Raw genomic sequence first — 17,118 nt, forward strand, 5'->3', positions numbered from 1 at the left:
TTTTGGCTGAATTATATATTTCAATGGGCTTATCACAATCATTTTGTCAAATATCACATTTGTACACTAATTTGGAATATTAAAGCTGATTTGGGATATCACATATGTTCCTATAAATATACTGAAAAATTCCAATGCAATCCAATCCCTCCCATTTACTCCCATCCAAACAAATATTTGGATTTCGTTGCATTTCATTTACTCCAATCCAAACACAGTTGAGTAAATGTGAAATGTGAAACAGATTCCTTTTATCTCCATTTACAAGCTCACGAATGACCCGTATAGGTCTTTGTGCAATTGTGAATCTATTCCATGATGGAGAAAATGGTAGTTTACAGATCTTTACAATAATGTACTCTTGATGCTGGTGAACTTCCTTTTATTCACTCTAATTTTCCACTCTCAGTTGGTCTTGGTAAAGTTTGATGCTGACAGGCAGTGTTCGAAATATCGATATTATCGGCCGATATTATTAGTATCGCAGCCCAGCGATACGAAACCCTTCTGAAGAGACTAAAAAATTGAAAAAATTTACAGAATACTTTGTATCGATCGATATATTGCATAATATTGCCAAATATCGTTCGATATCGCTTAATATTGTCCTAAATATCATGCGATATCAACGATACTATCATTTTATCGGGATTTTATTTATTTTTTCAATAAATTTGGTGTAACAACAACAGCTGGGCTAATATAGCCAACTCCAGGATTTTGGGACAACATTATCTGGAAAAAAAAAAAACAGAGAAAAAATAAAACTTTCAAAAGGTAGATTTCGGTACCTGTAGAGGAGATCCCTGATCGAAGCTGCGTTTGATGGGCCATTCGAATCGAAGCGTTAGGTTAGTGCAAACAAAATCTCTGATTTGGGAGGCGAAATCCGTCGAAATTTAGAGAAATCGGGAGAGATTTGGGAGAAATCCGACCAATCTTCCGTGAAATCCGGAGAATTCCTTAGCAAAATCTGAAAAATATCAGAGATTTGGGAGAGAGTTTAGGGTTCCGGAATGCCGGAACCCTCTCTGCTTCGTAAAAAAAGGGCGTCGAGCCCCTTTTATGGGAAGTGGATGGGTTGGTGTACCATACACCACAGACTTGGATGATGTGTTGACGTCACCAAGTTTTGTGGGTCCCATCATGAGGTATATGTTATATCCAAACCTTTAGTCCATTTGGAGTACTCGTCGTAAGTCTTGAGTCGAAAAATAAGACAGATCCAAGGATCAAGTGGACCACACTGAAAAAGGCAGCGGGAGATTGAACGTCTAACATTGAAACCCTTTTGGGGATCACAGAAGCTTTGGATCAATATGTTATTTGTTTTTCCTCTTCATCCAGGCCTTTGTGACCTCGTGAACAGATTGGATGGAAAATAAACATCATGGTGGGCCTACAAATATTTTAATAGTGAGAATCATGGTCTCATTGCTATTTGTGGTGTGGTCCACTTGAGCTTTGGATATGACTCATTTTTAGGCTCATGATCTAAAATAATCTCTCCAAATGGATGGCCATGGAACTTTGATCTCCTTTAACTGTTTGTACAACCTGAGCTCGCTGGAGCGTCAACGCTCATCTTTGCACAACACATACCCACACCAGTCAGGTCGCTGGTGCGTGGTACACCAGCCAATCCACACCGTTCCATCCATTTTTAGAGGTCATTTTATGGCTTGAGCCCAAAATTGAGACAGATGTAAAGCTCACGTGTACCACACCACAAGAAACTGTGATTGCAATGGTATCCACTATTAAAGCTTCCCACCGTGAGGTTTATTTGTCATCCAATCCATTCATAATGTTTGACTAGCCTGGATGGGAAAACATAAATATTAACTTGATCCAAAAATTTTGTAGCCCCAAAAAATTTAATATTTGAATCAAGACCATCCAACTTGTTGATAAGTTAACACAGGCTTGGATGAAAGGAAAAAAACAAATATCATCTTGATCCAAAAAATTTTGTGGCCCACAAATTTTTTAATGGTCAATAACCACTATTTCATGTGGAGTGGTCCACATCTACCTGAAATTTGTATTTGCCTTGTTTTTTAGGCCAACCCTAAAATCAGGTTGCAAAACAAATGGACGATGTGGATATGCCGTGCATGCATCCAGGTGGGCCCTATTGGTTTTGACAATAGCATCAATTGATTAAAACCTTTTGTGGCTCCAAGAAGTTTTGGACGATAGCATCAATTCCAACTGTTTTCACTTGCGTAGTCCATATAAGTTTGAATGAAGGGAAAAAAACAATTCTCAGCTTGATCCAAAACTTTTGTGGCGCACTAATGGTCAATCACCATTGTTTCTTATGGTATGGTCCCCCTGATTATTGGATCTGCTTCATTTTTTGGATAATGTCTTAAAATGACATGGAAAAATAGATGGCCGGGTTGGATATTGAATACACACCATTGATAGGTATGTTTTCTAATTTCACTATATCTTTTGCTTTTGAATGCATTGGTTATGTTTTCATATATATCTTTATACATTTATAAATGTTATGCATCATATTTGAATATATTTACCTTAGTTCAACGCATAACTTAGGACCTTATACAAAGGAAATTTATTATGTGCACTTCTTTTTTGAGATTTTATGATTTAAAAGTGTGAATTAAAGTCTTTTTAAATAATCCCTGAAGCTTCATAAAAAAAAAATTCAACCATTTTGCCAATGTTTCCCCATGTTTCCCAAAAAGTGCGATAAATTACGCAATACAAACGATATATCCCGTGCGATAACCGATACGTATTTGTATCCCAAGGTTGCAATGCATTGCGCGATACTGATATTTCGAACACTGCTTACAGGCTCTTAGTGCTTGAAAGCTGTTAACTTAAGGATAGTACATAAGCAAAATATTATGGGTGTCCAAAGTATGATATAGGAACAGATGGAATGATACAATGATACACAAAAATAACTGAAAGGGGGTCCCATAACAACTGTAGTTGAAAAACACTTTCCAATGCAGAGGTTGGGCCTGATCAATTGCGTATGTGTGGTTGGGATGACGTGAGTAGTAGTGATCGATTTTGTGGTGTTTTATCTGTTCAGGCTATGACTAGACAGGAACCTTAAATAAGGAAAAAAAAAAAAAGGAATGAAAAAAGATCACGAGCACAACTATGGTGATGTTTGATATTGACCCAGACAAAGTCGTCAAAACACTCAGAATAGAATAGCTGAGACAATCAATCAGGTCCCATCCACGGTAGATATCCTCTTTGCATATTGATTCTTCTATAATTACAGAAAATAAATGTTTATGTGCAATTGCTCTTTATGCTTCTAGTCATGAAATCATATTTGGACCAAAGGTGACCACCAGTTTAAGCCTTGGTCTGCATTTAACAGTTGGTCAGCTAGACCTTCGGAAACCGCTAGGACCAGAAAAAATCCTGGGCAACTAGAGTCTAGGTGATGAACCTGGTTCTGATTACATAGCTTCCTTGGTGAATCACACTACTATGCCAATATTGATCTTTGTTACCCTAATCTAGGTGGCTGATGGCCATAAGTCGATGTCCAAGTTCATTGAGCATAGCATCATGTACTGTAGGATTACACTAATGTTGCACTTTGGTTCTTATTTATAGCTGCTAAGCATCTGTAACATATAATATATTGTCATAGCTGTCCCAAAAAAGTATAATATATGGCGACATTAATAAATTGATTTGATATTTTGGTTTCTGATTCTTCTGAAAGTCATTAGATCCTTCTGTCAGCCGGGTCATGCTTGTTTTTATAATAGAATGATTGACACAAGTGCATCATCTTTTCCAATAATTCTTGTGAATTATGTTCCAATAGTTGTCTCTTTTACCTTCCAAAGAAAAGGTTTCTCTTTCCTGGCATTTTCTTATCATTATGATTGTGTGCTGAAGGTCATAGAACACAAGCCCTACGATCACAAGGCTGATGTTTTCAGTTTTGGAATTGTGCTATGGGAGCTGCTCACAGGAAAGGTGACAACTTGTAGCATTTCTTGGAACTTGAGCTGAATCTCTGATTTTGTGTTGGCATTTACTTTACATTTTTACTACATTGTGATCAGAAAAATAAAATAAAATCAGATACTGAAACTGCTTTTATGTTATACTTGGTTTATTACTTGCTCAGCTTCCTTATGAGTACTTAACCCCATTACAAGCAGCTGTAGGAGTTGTTCAAAAGGTATGCATCTGTTTCAATCTTTTGTAGAAGATCAATTATGCAACTGTTCATCATCTCTTGAGACATTTTATTTTACTTTATATGTGACAAGGACTGAGCATTATTCTCGAAAGGAAATCAACGATCTAAGTAAATGCATGTTCAACAACTCCTAAATCCATATCTCCAGCTAAACTTTTCTGTAAATCGGCTGTTAAATTGCACCAAAAAAGAAAGAAAGAAAGAAAGAAAGAAAGAAAGAAAAAGTTCCCTATGGTAAAAGAAAAAATATGATCGGGGCTTATTGGCATAATCGCATAAGCGATCGCATACTTATTGCACAAGACAATATAAAATGGCATACTTTCATTTTTTGTGTATGCCATCATGGCATATGCGATGTCACTAGGCCATTTCGCATATGTGAACACATGATAACATTGCTCATGAGTAACAACAATAGGCAATAAGATGAGAGAAAGTAAACTAAGATGGTTTGGCTATGTGCAACAGAAACCAAGAACTAGACTAGTTAAAGAGTGTGTTGGTTCAAGTTAAAGGCTCTAAAAGGACAAGGGGAAAACCCATCAGTGGAGGTAGTAAGAAAAGACCTAAGGACCTATGGTTTAACCGAGGATATGATCTGTGATAAAGTGGAATACCAAAAGAGGATTCATGTAGCTAACTTTGGGATAAGGCTTAAATGATGATGACGGTGATGAGAATGACGACGGTAGCAACACGTGCTAGTATTGGACCAGAAAAATTGTGGGCCTCATTATTTATGGATCACAGGACAATCGAATTGGTTGGACGTTCTTAAAGTGTCTGATTTCACTGGTAAAATTTAGACCGCTGACCATTTCCTTTAACAGTCCATTTTATGGTCACCAATTGGAAATCAACCTCATCTGATCAGTGTGATTTTCAAGCCATGATACGTCTACGTTAATCAACCTCCCAAGCTCTCTTCCCTCATGGAGTTCATCATTTACTCCTTGTGTTAAAGACATTCATTGAGCATTCAAAGCTCGGATTGAAGAATGAACTCCGACATTCATTAATGCTCTAGCAACAATCTTTAATGGCAAATCTATTGTGCTAGAAAAACATTGAATGACTATCCTTGGGAATTCTAACCATAACCATAAAGACTCATCATTAGCAAGTTAGGATTCACCTACCCTTCACCCATACCTCAGCATCTTCTAAGGCATATCATTAGCAAGTGTTCTAAACTCTAGCTCCTAACAACTCAATTTGAAAACATAAAGATGGAGGAGCATGATGCATTTATGGAGTTTTACACCAAACTAAGTGACATATGTAACTTCATGTGTGGGTTAGGAGAGAGTTCCAGTTCCACATATTTGTAGGAAAATCTTGAGATCACTATCGGAACGATTCTCTTCCAAGGTCACAATAATAGAGGAATGTAGGAACATCGACGACATGAAAGTAGAAGAGTTGTTAGGTTCCTTGCAAATGTATGAACTACATTTCAAAACTCCCACAAAATCCAAAAACATTATTCTAAAAGCCTCACAGAAAAGACATGAATTTGAGGACGACAGTAATGACGATGAAGACGATGAAGAAATGGCCTTGTTGGCCAAAAGGTTCAAAAAGTTTTTTAATAAGAACCAAGGAAAAATCTTCTCCAAAAAGGGGAAGAAGTATGACCCGAAACGCCACATAGGTAAATCTCCCAAACTGTCAAAAGATCCCCAATGCTACAATTATAGAGGGTATGGTCACCTTTCTTCTAAATTTCCCACCAAAAACAAATCAAAAGGGAAGGCAATGGCTGCCACATGGGATGACTCTAAGGATTCAAACTCAGACTTAGATGATTCCCAAAGTGATGGAGACCATGACTCAGACTTAGTGAGCTTGTTGAGGAGCATATCATCTTGCTAGATTATGTGCCTACTGAAAGGCAATTAGCTGATATATTAACTAAACCCCTTGACACAAATCAATTTGGAGATCTCCGAAAGTCCATCGGGGTATGTTCTTCATAGGTATTTATCGGCTTTCTATGAATTGACTGGTAAATCTGAGGATTCGTAGCCTCAATTTTTTTATTATTTTATTGTGTGTGGGTATATGTGAGTGTGTATTTGTGGATCATAGACTCCCAATTTTACTTACACCTCACAACAAAATTCTGCTCTTTGCAAAGTTGGAAAACAAAATTTCCAAATCTATTGTTTAATGGAAGCTTCTATGGGACTTCTATGACATCGAAGTAAAGCTTCAATGCCACCGAAGTGTCAGGACAGTGATATAAACCTGGTATGGCAGTTCAACTTCATATCGTCATTTTGGGGATTTCTTGCTTTGACTCTCCACAGCTGCCGTAGGAGGAAGGTGTGTTTGATTTCAGTGTTAAAATCAAGTTCTCTTTGCATCAAATCCTTCCTCCCCTACTCTCGCATTCATATTTCATCTCGCATTGGTCGGTGGGTATCTCGTCTTCCTTGTCTTCTAAGATTTCCTTGTTCCTTCACATTATTCTCTCTTTGACATCAATTCTTAGTGTGAATCAATGTTCGCATTGTCGACGAAATGTCGATATCGCCGATAATATCGGTGTCGCTAGTCTAGCGACACCGAAACCCCCATTTTTCGTTTCTCTCTGGATTATCGGCGAAATATCGGCGATATCTTCGATAATCTTTGATTTTTTCCGACAAAATAGGTAAAAATGGAAAAATAAACCTTTGATTTCAGTAATACCTGGTTGATGGTTGATCGGAACTCGGAAGCAAAGAATCTCATGGGCAGCAATCGATAGCGCTCGTCTCGTGTGACTCACAGATACATGATTTCACGAAAAATCAGAGATTTCGGGAGATTGTTTGAAACCCTCGTCGAAAATCTCCCCTTTTCACCGGAAAACCCTCTTCGCGGACGAAACCCTTTTTTTCTTTTTTCTTTTTTTTTTTGTTTTTTTTTTGTTTTTTTTTTTGCTTCAGCGGAAGCAAACAGGCGCATGGTGCGCTTCAGTGTACTAAGTAAACTATCTGGGGCCACCGTGAGTGTATGTGATTTATCCACGCCGTACATTCATTTTTCTAGTTTATTTTTGGGGTAAATCCCAAAATTAAAGCATATCCACAGCTCCAGTGGACCACACCACAAGAAACAATGAGAATAATCATTTTCACCGTTGAAACCTTCTTAGGCCCCACAGTGATGTTTATTTGTCATCAAACCTTTTTGTAAATATAAAAAGGCATGGATGAAGGGTTAAAATAAATATCAGCTTGATTCAAAATTTCTGTGGCCACCAAGAAGTTTTTAATGATATGCATTCAATTCACAAAGTTTCCTGTGGTGTGGTCCATTGAAGATTTGAATCTGGTTCATTTTTCATACCACACACTAAAATAAGCCTTCATATATGATGGACGGTGCAGATGTAAGGTAATACTTCATAATGGGTCCCACAGTTAGGGATCCATAATTTTTTTTTTTCTCTCCCCATTTTTTTTTTAATAGCTGCTGTAGGTACGTGTCGTGTGAAGACGAGCATTGACGCTCCTCGAGCTTCGAGTTGTACGAATGGTTCAAAGGAGATCAAAGTTACGTTGGCCCCACAGGGATGTATTTATTATATCTACACCGTTCATCTGTTTTTAGAGTTCATTTTAGAGCATTATCCAAAAACTGAATCATATCCAAAGATTATATGGACCGCACCATAGATAGCAGCAGAGATAATGATTTTCACCGTTAAACATTTTGTAGGGCCCACCATAACGTTTACTTTGCATCCAATCTGTTCGTAAAAACACAAATATATGAATGAAGTGGAAAAACCAATTTTCATACTGATCCAAAACTTTTGTGACCTCAAAAAGAGTTCAATGGTAGACGTTCAATCCCCCACTTGTTTTTGCAGTGTGGTCCACTTGATAGTTATATCTATCTTATTTTTCGTCTAAAGGCTTAAGGCGAGCTCTTCAAATGGATTCACAGTTTGGATATAACACACACCTCATGATCAGACCCATATCACTTGCTGACGTCAATAGCTGGTATGAGGTGCACCTGGCAATTCGCTTTCGGACTGCGCCGGAACGAAGTGAATTGCACACTGAGTAAAATGTGGGTCCATAGTAATTGTGTATTTGATCCAACTTAGTCCATCCACTTTATTAGATGATTTTAAGGCACAAGCCAAAAAATGAAGCATATCCAAAGCTTGGGTGGACCACACCACATGAAACTGTGTGAATTGAATGTTTACCATTGAAAAATTCTCGAGGGCCACAAAAGTTTTGTATCAACATGATATTTCCGTTTTTTATTCAACCATGTCCCTGTGATCTTATGAACAGTTTGGATGACAAATAAACATCACTGGGCCCTATGAAGATTTCAATGGTGGAAATTATTATTACTACTATTTCATACGGTCAACTTGAAACTTAAGATAAATTTATTTTGGTTATTATTAGAGTAATTTCTTATGGAAATGTATGCTTTTTTGGGCCCCATTAAATGAAAATTTATTATTTAATGCATTTTTTTTTTTTTTACAAATTTTTAATTTCTAAATATACAAATATGTGTATTTAAGCATGTCTTGAAGTTTCATGAAAAAATTTCACTGTTATCATATTTTTCTCCGAATTTCCGGTTATCGGCGATATTAATGGCGATAACGATATTATATCTTTATCCCTGGCCAGAAACTTGTAACGATACCGACAACTCAAACACTGGTGTGAATCATCAACGGTTCATGCTTCCAAAATAGAAAACCCAGAATCTTAACATTGCATTTGCTACATTCCCATTCCTTGTCATTTTTATGGTTTCTTAACTGAGAGTTTGAAGGATACTTTGGTTGCCCTTGTAAGTTCAATACTCGATAATATGTCTAAGGACAACAAAGGGAAGGCACCGGTGGTTGCCGAATCTTCTGGGCCTACCCGGACCAAGAAATTGGCTCCAAGGAGGCCAAATCGTGCGGCTCACCGATCCCCGTCTCCTCAACCTTCCTCAGGCCACTCCGAACCATCAGAGGAGCCCTTGGTGCCGAAGACACCACTGACAGACACTTCATTGGCCAAGTACAAAGGTTGCAAAATTATATATGAAAGGAGTGTCGATGTCCAATGCGTCCAATCCTATGGAGTAGATGGAATACTACGATCTATAGGATGGGAAAATGTTCTCAAATTTGGGGGGATGACCCAGAAAAAACAATTATATCGATTTTTATCCAAATGCAAAAATCCCACTTTACAACTCCCATCCTTCGAAGTAGAGGGCAGTGGCTGCCTAGTTAAGATCACCCCTGCACGTATTGCTACCTTGATAGGTGTTCCTCTATCTAGAGATCCACAGCCCGACTATGACCTCACCTCCCTCCAGGTGCGGGTCATGATGACCAAGTTTTTGTGTAGTGGGCGGGATGAGCTGTGGATCCACGACAATGCTCTTAGGTCATCGACTATGTCCAGTCAATTTGGGATTATTCACTCCATCTTCTCAACCTATGTATATCCGAGTGGGACCAATCGAGCGGACCTCACCCCATTTATGGTTGATATTATTTACAATGTGGGGATGGGTGTTTGCCTTTGTCTGCCTATTATCATCCCACAATAGATTGCCTATACCTTAAGAGGGAGTCAAACCACGTATCTCCCATTTGGACATCTAATTTGCCTCCTCGCTTAGGACTGTGACTTCTCGCTGACAACGGATGTGCCTGTGCCTCCTACTAAATTCACAGGCGACAACATCGAGAAGATGCATCTTCCCACTCTGGTAGTAGCAATCCCTAACGCCGACATGAGCGCACCTGAAGTAGCAGATCATGTGCAGACGAGCACCGATGCTACCCATACTCAGGAGCCCTCCTCGCAGGCCACTCATGATGCAATCACATCGAGATGCTTCGTCAGACAACATGATCGCTTCAACCAACTATTGGCAACATGGACGGAGATACACGCGGAGCAGGCGATGCAGAGTGAGCAACTTACCCAGATGGAGCAGATGATGCATACATTGCAACAGATTGCGCAAGAGATTCTGGCCTTCCTGACGTGCTGCCACAATAGTATTTCCAGATCAGGACCAGGGCCATCTAGTTAGGGAGAGTTGTGTCCTATCAATCGTGTTGAGTCTTTTGATGTCGGACCATCTCGGTCATGTGATTCCTTTTTGATTGACCAAAGATGGATGAACAGTTTGTGTGTTACATGTACATTTTAGATGGTTATCTTATTATGATACTATACATCACTTTCATGGTTTCCACCTTGAGTATTTAATTTCCCATTGTCTCTCTCCTTTTAAGCTTTATGATTTGACATATTTTCAAGCTTAAACTGATAATATATGTTTTGATATTTGTTTTTGTATGAATCCTTTGCCAATCACTGACAAAAGCGGAGAGACATACTTCCACCAAAATGTGTTGTGTTGTATCTTTTTTTATAACACTTTTAGTGTTGAGATTTAAGGGGAGCAATGAAGAGTGCATACGAAGATGTATTTGCTATGTAAATGTTTTGAGTCAAGCTAAATCTGTAAATCTTATAAAATATGCAAGGTCATGTAAAGTTACAATCTTGTTGAGTTGTATAGGTTTTGTTAGGTTTTTTCACGTAATTGACAAAGGGGGAGATTGTAAGTGCCCTATTTTGTCAATTAGCGTGAGTTGTGAGTCATCGAGTCCAAAGAGCCCTATGGAAGACTGAAGACTGAAGACTCGAAGATCATACGCATCTAAGCATTGGAAAAGCAAGGAAAAGATGAAGTGCCATGACCTCTTCAAAACCCATACTTAACCCATGTACTTGACCTTCCAACTAGCCTAAAGCCAATAAGAAAAACCAATCCACTATGAGCTAGTAAATGGTCATGGGAAGAAAACTGTTTAAAAAGAACTTCAGAAAAACAAGCTATTTTCGATCCCATCGACCACCCATCGAGGGGAGGGGTCTTCGATGGCATCGAACAGGTAGAGCAAATTGTCCAGCAAGCTCAAGATTAAATCCTAGATTTTTACGATGGCATCGAAGACCACTCGATGACATCGAGCGGATACTTCAAAATGTCCAGCAAGCTCAAGTAAAATTCTTGGATTTTTTCGATAGCATCGAAGGGACACCTCGATGACATCGAAGACCACTCATTGACATTGAGCAAATACTTCAAACTGTCCAGCAAGCTAATTGAAAAAATCCCGGATTTTCTCGATGGCATCGAGGACCACTCGATAACATTGAGCAGAGAACTTAAATTGTCCAGCAACCATTCAACATAAAATCGGATTTTCTCGATGGCATCGAAGTCTTCGATGCCATCGAAGCTGACAGATTTTTGCCCATTATTTGACCGTTGCATATCTCTCTACTTAAACGAAATGGGGGTTTCTTTGTAAATTGGTGCGTAATAGAGAGAGACTTGTGAGTGTGTGAAACCCTAGCTAAAAACCCTTCTCCCAAGCTCTCTTCCCTCATGGAATTCATCCTTCAATCCTTATGTTAAAGATATTCATTGAGCATTCAAAGCTCGGATTGAAGAATGAACTCCAGCATTCATTAATACTCCAGCAACCATCTTTAATGGCAAAGTTGTCGTGCTAGAAAAGCATTGAATGCCCATCCTTGGGAATCCTAACCATAATCATAAATACTCATCATTAGCAAGTTAGGATTCACCTACCTTTGACCCATACCTCAGCATCTTCTAAGGCACATCATCATCAAGGTTGCAGTTCAAGGAAGCTAAAGATGCTTCCATGATTTAGAAACGTCTTCATCAAAGTCACTTCAACGGGGCTCATCCACTTTAGGTAAGAAAGTTTATTTGAGTCCATTGTATCTGGAAGCCGATCCTTGTGTATGATTGGGTTTCAGAGTTTGAAATACTGAACTTGTCAAGTCCTTGTGTAGGCCTTTGATGGGAGAGTACGTTTGTTATCTTTGTGTAGGACTTGGTGTTTGAATTTGAGATCCAAACTCACTAAGACCTTGTGTAGGCCATCAACGGATGTAAATAGTGTAAGCCTTGTGTAGGTTGTAGAGGTTTATGGTGAACCTGATTTAAAATTATTTGGATAGTGAAATTCGGCACACTATAGGAGAGCGAGTCAGTAGGGAGTGGAGTAGGCACGTAGCCGAACCACTATACATCGTGTGCAATGGGCTTAATGTTTTATTCTTTTATCTGTTCTATTTTGCTGAATAAACTGAATGACTCTTTTTATTATAGCAAACATGTTTGACAGAATGCCTGAATGATGTTTTCAATATAGTAGAATTGATAGATCCACTTTTTAATATTTCTATTGATGTGTATGAATAATTAGAAGTAAGTGATTGTTGCCTATCTAATTAAATATTTAAAAAGTCCTATTCACCCCCCTCTAGGACATTAATCGTATATTCTAGCTTCGCTTGTAGCAGTAAGACCGCAATTTCAAATGTGTATTTTAGCATCTCATGAAGTTTCTCTGAAAAATTCCACCGTTTTCCCATGTTTCCCCGCATTTCTGGGAATCGGAGATATTAATGATGATAATGATATCATTTCCGTATCCCTGGCCAACTAAACTTGTATCGATACCGATACTTTAAACATTGGTTATATGTGAATCTAATTTTGTATGTTTATGTTTGAAGATCCATCTTTGTGCGGCATATTTCCCTACAGGTTTTTGCATCTACATGAAACTGAGAGTTGTTCTGATAATCTTCATCCATTTTATTGTATTTCCAGTTTCGACTTATTCCCTTCACCTTTTTACACAGTTGATGCTTTTCTGATGTCAATGTTTCATGCTCTGCTTGTTATTTGGTTGATAAATATAAGAACATAAAGGCTGATTTTCAGAACTTTTCATTAAGTTACACATTTATTGAAGAAATTATAGGAACCTGAGGCATCAAATGTGAATAGTTTCCTGTAGATCTGCAAGGCTTTTCAGGGCATCCACGATTCATGGAGGGGCTCATCAGGTCAACAGTTTGGATCACCTAATTACTTGCCCTACTCGTATCAACTCTCAGTGATTAAATGCATTAGAACCCTTGGCATATCATTTTATTTCTCTTCTTGCTTAATTTTTTCATTTCTGTTCTCAATTTGAACTGTAAAGATAAATAATTACCAACTCACAATTACCCTCTTATTTGGGATTTTTGATCAAATGCCACTTGAATCTTGAGTTTCAGAAAAGAAATAGTTCATGTCATGATAAAGTCATATTGATTTCCTTCAGATGCACAAAATTGACAAGTTTTGCTTCATTTGTTGTTGTTGATGCATGTTGGATATCTGCAAATCATTTTTTCTTGTGTGGTTTTCAGGGTCTACGACCTACAATTCCAAAGTATACCCATCCAAGGCTTGGAGAACTTCTTGAAAGATGCTGGCAGCAAGATCCCACCCTAAGACCTGACTTCTCTGATATTATAGAGATGTTGCAGCTTATTGCAAAAGAGGTACAAAATCCAGGACCCATGCGACTTGCCAGTGCCAAACACAGATATGAGGTTTCTCAAACACATTAGTTTCTAAAAGTCAGATCTGCTAACACACCTATGCAGCATTTAAATGGAAAAGAAATCCCAAGAGTAAAAGAAATACATTATAAAATTGAAAATCAGTTATTTCTATTAAAGAATTCCCAAGATAAAGTCTTACTAATGATCAAGTATAAAAGTTCTTTTTTTCCTACAAAAAATGCTCTCTGGGAGTGTTGAACAGGCAGACTGTTGGGTGCATGAAAAACACTGAGGATTGTTCAACATGAAAAACACATTGGGGGACTATATTGGGAGCCAAAATGGGAGAATTGTGGCCTGCTCAAATCAAGCACACAATTGAGAGGAAGCAACTATCTCAAGTCCTGCTCTAACAAGATAGATTGAGATCATGCTAGATGAGCAACTGGGGGGTGCCCGTTACTTGATACGGGGCGTAACACCTGATCTGAAAAGAAAAAAAAAAAAAAAGGCCTGTAATTGCTAGACATTATGGGCCCATAACAGGTTTATAACGGATCATAACAAGCTGATATTGTTATTAAAAAAAAAAAAAAAACGGTGATTTAAAAAACAGAAAGGAGGAGAAGGGAGGCATGGCTGACCATTGCACACATATGATTTGGACAGATGTCCACATGACATAATTTTAAAAATAAAAATAAATAATGTGTTGTCCTTGTAACATAGTCAAGCTGAATATTTTGTAACGTTTGTACCTCCGTAACGTAAAGATGAGGTTTCTAGCCTCACATGTGGCTGTTACCGATAGCACACCTGCTAACCTTGCACATGCCTGGGACATCTCAATCATGTCTATGGACCATATCTTTAGTTAATTGAAGTATTTTCTTACCACCTCAACCCACACTGTTAGAATCTTTGATTTGAACCAACTCACTCATTCCAACTGCTGCAGCCATAGGCTGCTCCACCCATCAGGCCAGCAAACTCCCATGAGAAAATAATGGATGGTTAATAAATTCCCATGGTACACATTCTATATATGCATGTGGCCTGCTCGATGAGTGGACCAGCCTGATTCTTTCAATCTTGTCCTCTGCACCATGCCACCGCACCTTATGCACCGCTCAAATGTCTGGCATGTGCCTAGTTGCTCATGCTGTGTGATGGTGGTGCATGTAGGCTAGCATACTGCATCCAGATTGGTCTCTTATCAGTTTTTCTAACAGGTTGGAGATGAAGGAGAGGAACGACGCAAGGAGAAATCGTCTGGCAGGCTTCTAGCGGTCCTCAGGCGTAACCACTGAAGCATAAGTAGCGGTGTTCATAATGTCTATGCATGCTCTCATCATGGGCCATTTCCCCATTATAGCTAATACTTTTTTGTGTTGTAAAGTGTTTTATTTTAAATGGCCAAATCCTTTTTCTTTTTTTTTTCTTTTTTTTTTTTTTTGAGGTTGTTGCTCTCACCTTTCCTATCCAGTGTCCATCTAGCAATCATTCCATGTATGCTGATGAGCAGGTGATGTACCATAGTGCAGAAACTCATGCATCAGAACGGTCCGGAAATCACTGATAATTTTGTTTTTTTAACAAGAAGAATATTTGCTTTGTGGGTCATTGTTGAGTTTTTTTTTTTTTTTTTTTTTAAATTTTTTTTTAATTTTTTAATGGTAGGATATAGGAAATGTAGAGGAAGCTCTAGTCTAAGTGTTTGTTTTTTATGTGAGAAAAAAACCCACTTACGTAAAGATCATTCATTTGTTTGGTCATTTCCTGCATTTGGGTGCTAAAAAACTGGAGGAAATAAGAACTTTCCTCCAAAAGAGGCTGAAATTGTTTCCTCCAAATGACAAAACCAGTGGCCCGTTTATTATTTTCTTATAAAAATTGTTTCCTCCAAACTCATTTATGTAAAGACTAAGTGAAACTGTTTAGCAGGCGCATTCAGAGGAAGCACGCAACACTGTTCGTGGATTCACTTTGAAAATCCAATTCCCATTTCATAAATTTTAATTCCAAAAATGCAATTTAGTAAACACCAAAACAACCATCATAGGAGCAAACACGGTGGCTCCAATCCAACCAAAGTCCTGTTGGGGACTTTTCATTCCGGCCGTAGGGAGATGGGATCTTACTGAGGTCTACTTCTTCTTGCTTTTTATAGTAGAACGGTTTTATCAACAAAGGAGGGACAAAGCCCACCAAGGGGTTGAACATCCGCTTGAAATGGGAGGGGTCGTAGGCTTAAAGAGTTGAAACATTAAAATGGGATGAATCTTCACTTTTGAGTGGGGTTGAAGTGCAACTGATCTTGAATTTAAATGGCATGCACATTCAAATTCATGTAGGAATTCATCCAACCACTGGGGATTGACGTTTGATCGAATGAGCTTTGGAGGAGTAAGATCCTTTTTTATGCAGGGATTCGTTCAACGAGGAATGGCATTGATATGGTAGATTCTTTTAAAGTTGTGGCAAACATCCCAAGTCAGGGTTTTAAGGACTCAGCCGAAGGGTAGTTAGCGGAGTTGAAAGAGGAGAGGTGGGTATGGAGGGTGATAACGGAGAAGGGGCCGGAAGTGGGAAAACATCGGAATGTCCCTGAAGATTCTCTAAAATCCCTTGTATAAATTTTGTAATCTCAGTACAGCCCAGAGCCTTTGATACTGAAATGGGGGTAATGGCCGACAAATAATTATAATGCGGTAGACAAAAAGACGTACGGGTGAAGAGGCTTAAGGAGGATGCCATGTTGATTTCTCTAAGTTGCCAAGAAAACGTTGTTACTGTATTTTTAGGGGTCGTTGGGATGCCTCTAAAGTCGAATTTGTTTACATGTTATTAGATTATTGAAGGTGTTTGAATGTGTATATCTACCTGTAATCAGATTGTAGGTTGTAATATGATTATAGCTTTTAGTTGTAATTTAAAATTCCTTTAAAGGGATTTCAGGCAATGACTATAATTTCGTTAAAAATTCAAATCCTAAAAAGTTGTGGATCATCTTCCAACGGCTACAAGGACCCAAGACAAAAGAAGAAGATGAAGTAGAGAAAAAACAAAAAACAAAAATAAAAATAAAAAACACCACAAAAAAGACAAACCTCTCTCTCTCTCTCTCTCTCTCTCTCTCTCTTTGATACTGTTGTTAGGGTTAAAACTTCTCATACGTTGGGATATTATCAAACCTTGGTGTCATGTTTGAATTAATGGGCTCATTTTTGTGGCCTACCAAATGATTTTATTTATCGTAAAAATCAGCCACAGGATTTATTGAGTTAGGCTTATCCTAATGATTTATCTTACATAAAAACTCTATATATTGTTTGATTACTTTTAAAGAATTTACCACTCCAAGCTATGTTGTGAGTGAATAACTAATTGCATGTTGTAAACAGATTTCAAGTTATCCAAACACAGACAAATGTTTCCTTGTAATCTGATTACAACTTA

General features: G+C 38.2%; 1 protein-coding gene across 5 annotated transcripts in view; it reads left to right on the forward strand.

The window, feature by feature from the left end:
- The window catches only part of LOC131243222 (serine/threonine-protein kinase STY46-like), a 115,497-nt gene extending 100,215 nt beyond the window's left edge, over positions 1–15,282 (forward strand). For 4 of the 5 annotated variants that reach the window (XM_058242407.1, XM_058242409.1, XM_058242410.1 and 1 more), the window contains 4 exons: positions 3,910–3,990; positions 4,145–4,198; positions 13,522–13,656; positions 14,892–15,282. In XM_058242407.1, coding sequence (XP_058098390.1) covers positions 3,910–3,990; positions 4,145–4,198; positions 13,522–13,656; positions 14,892–14,969 — 348 coding nt within the window. In that variant the 3' untranslated portion in view covers positions 14,970–15,282. Of the gene's footprint in view, positions 1–3,835; positions 3,991–4,144; positions 4,199–13,521; positions 13,657–14,891 lie in introns of those variants that run through there. The other variant, XM_058242411.1, reaches the window with a different exon arrangement.
- The last annotated feature ends 1,836 nt before the right edge of the window (positions 15,283–17,118 follow it).

This window comes from Magnolia sinica, chromosome 4 (genome assembly GCF_029962835.1).
Source record: "Magnolia sinica isolate HGM2019 chromosome 4, MsV1, whole genome shotgun sequence".
Classification (NCBI taxonomy): Eukaryota; Viridiplantae; Streptophyta; class Magnoliopsida; order Magnoliales; family Magnoliaceae; genus Magnolia; species Magnolia sinica.